Raw genomic sequence first — 2239 nt, 5'->3', positions numbered from 1 at the left:
TATATATGTATAGTGTTCGAGTGTGAACATTGTAACAAAGCGAACGTGAACGTTTGAAGTGGTAAAACATCTACACCAATATAAATAACTATTAAAATATTGGTAACTCACGCTCAACTAACTATATGCAGCCTTCACGGACGGAAAAACATACAATGTAGTATACAGAAATATTCTAGAAGAATACTCTATTGAAATATATTTCAACTTTTGTTGTAGAAAATTATTTCAATAAAGCATTCAACTTTTGAAAATTCAATATAGTATATAGTAATTTTCAAGTACTAATTATTATTACAATTTAATTGTCCTTTATGTTTTCTGAAGGGATTAAATGTGAGGGAAGCCGCGGCTACTACTAGTGTATTACAAATGATAAAAATTTACATATTTTATTTGCGTATACGGAAACTCCTATACGTTCGTAATCAAGTTTCTTTAACACTGCATATTAAATTTATATGTGTATATACATTAGTGTCTCCTTATTTCACTAGTTTTTTTTTTCTTCTTCTTAGAGCAAACACTGCAACTTCAGGAGGCGTCTACAAAAAACAATCCCCTTGGGAAATAACGGCCACTCCAAAACATATACATATATGGGTTTATTATACTTACTTTTATATTAATATATATATAAATACGGTTACCTGACATAGTGGTAGGAACACTTCACCAATGGAGTCGTCACGCGAAAACCGATCATAGTCGAATACATGCAAATGCAATACCTATATACAAAGAAATAATAGTTCTTATTTTTAATGCTATTATAGAGAGAATTAAACGTTGTTATCTATAATAATAAATATTGGTTATTAGTAAAGATCAGTATATCTAAAAACTTCACTACCGGTTGAAATAATATTTCCCAGAGTAATTATTGTCTAACGAGCAGGCGTGCAAGTGACCGCGAAACAAATAAAAAAAGTAGACAAGCATTTTCCGTACCCTACAGTTAATGATCGCACAGCTGTAAGAGAAAAAGTTGTTACAAACGATTTTATTTCCTATATCAAAAAATTTGTCGTCGAATACATTTTATCCCTTTACCATGTATAGGGTTTTTTTACCTGTGTTCTAAAAATTTATAATAACACAAGAAAAAACGTTAACATCAGTTGCATCGAAGCACCGTAGCACCTCCATTTGTGTGAGAAAAAAAACCGCTATAAGATATTTACACATTGACAGAATTAGAGTTTTAGGCAGTTGTGTCAACTTGGTCTTCAACAACTCATAGAAACTTTAACTGAAATCTCTCGTCGGACTCTTTGGTCATTAACGTACGATTAAACCATTGATTTCTAGGGCTTTTAACTCAATTTACATGATGTATCCTCTGTAAGAGTTTATTAATGGCGTTTTGGCGGTCGTCCGATGCCGAGAAACATATGTAGCAAATTTTTTTGAGATATCAATTTTTACTCAATTTACAGCTTGCACACATGGACGGACAGAGAGTCATCCGGATTTGAACTCGTCGCTTCATCCTGATCATATATAATACCATATATCTAACTCAATTAGTTTTAGGTTATACAATGAACAAACATATTATACTATGTAGCAACATGTTGCGAGAGTATAGAAATAAATCATAACCTTAAACTTTCCGAAGAATTTCAAAATAAGTGTAGTTGCAACAATGGAAAGAATTTAAAAATTAAATTAAATTTTGAAATGTATCAAAAAAATTCCAAAATATGGGACAAATGAAATTGAATTCTGTGTGATGTTCGATTGGACGGCTAACAGAACTTAAAAGATTGTGGTACGGAATTTCACCATTCCCGCTGCTATTTAGAATTGAGCACGTTCTCTGGCGAGAATGAACAAAGAGAAACGCTTTGAAGAAAAATATACAAAATAAAGAAGCATAAAAAATAATTTGACTTTCTTTTTTATTTTTAAATTATTTCAAAAAAGTTATATTTATTTTAAATATTACAAAAAGAAGATGTGCCAAATGAACTGAAATGTGCTCATATAAGCACGTCATTCCTTTCATTTATTAAAAAAAAACTTAATGACCTTCACATATGCGTATTCCCATTATCTCTACATAATATCTACATTCGTACCAATTCTATGGCATACGCATGCAAGCTATAGAAGCATAATACATACATATGTACATATGTAGATACTTACAAATATTCATACGCCTGTGAAAAAAATTAGAGCTAAGTCGCTAAAAACACAATGCCCAAAACATCAAATGTATATGTATGTACAC

General features: G+C 30.9%; 1 protein-coding gene across 1 annotated transcript in view; it reads right to left on the bottom strand.

Annotated features, from left to right (window-relative positions):
- LOC108975624 (synaptotagmin-7) overlaps positions 1–731 on the bottom strand; it is a gene marked incomplete at its 5' end in the record, with an annotated part of 74211 nt that extends 73480 nt beyond the window's left edge. The window contains one exon of the mRNA XM_018944248.1: positions 651–731. Coding sequence (XP_018799793.1) covers positions 651–731 — 81 coding nt within the window. The remainder of the gene's footprint in view (positions 1–650) is intronic.
- Between the last annotated feature and the right edge of the window lie 1508 nt (positions 732–2239).

The sequence above is a fragment of the Bactrocera latifrons genome, unplaced genomic scaffold (assembly GCF_001853355.1).
Source record: "Bactrocera latifrons isolate USDA-ARS-PBARC rearing strain unplaced genomic scaffold, ASM185335v1 scaffold_677, whole genome shotgun sequence".
NCBI lineage: Eukaryota > Metazoa > Arthropoda > Insecta > Diptera > Tephritidae > Bactrocera > Bactrocera latifrons.
Note: the sequence above shows the minus strand (reverse complement) of the source record. Positions and strands in the feature narration are given on the sequence as shown.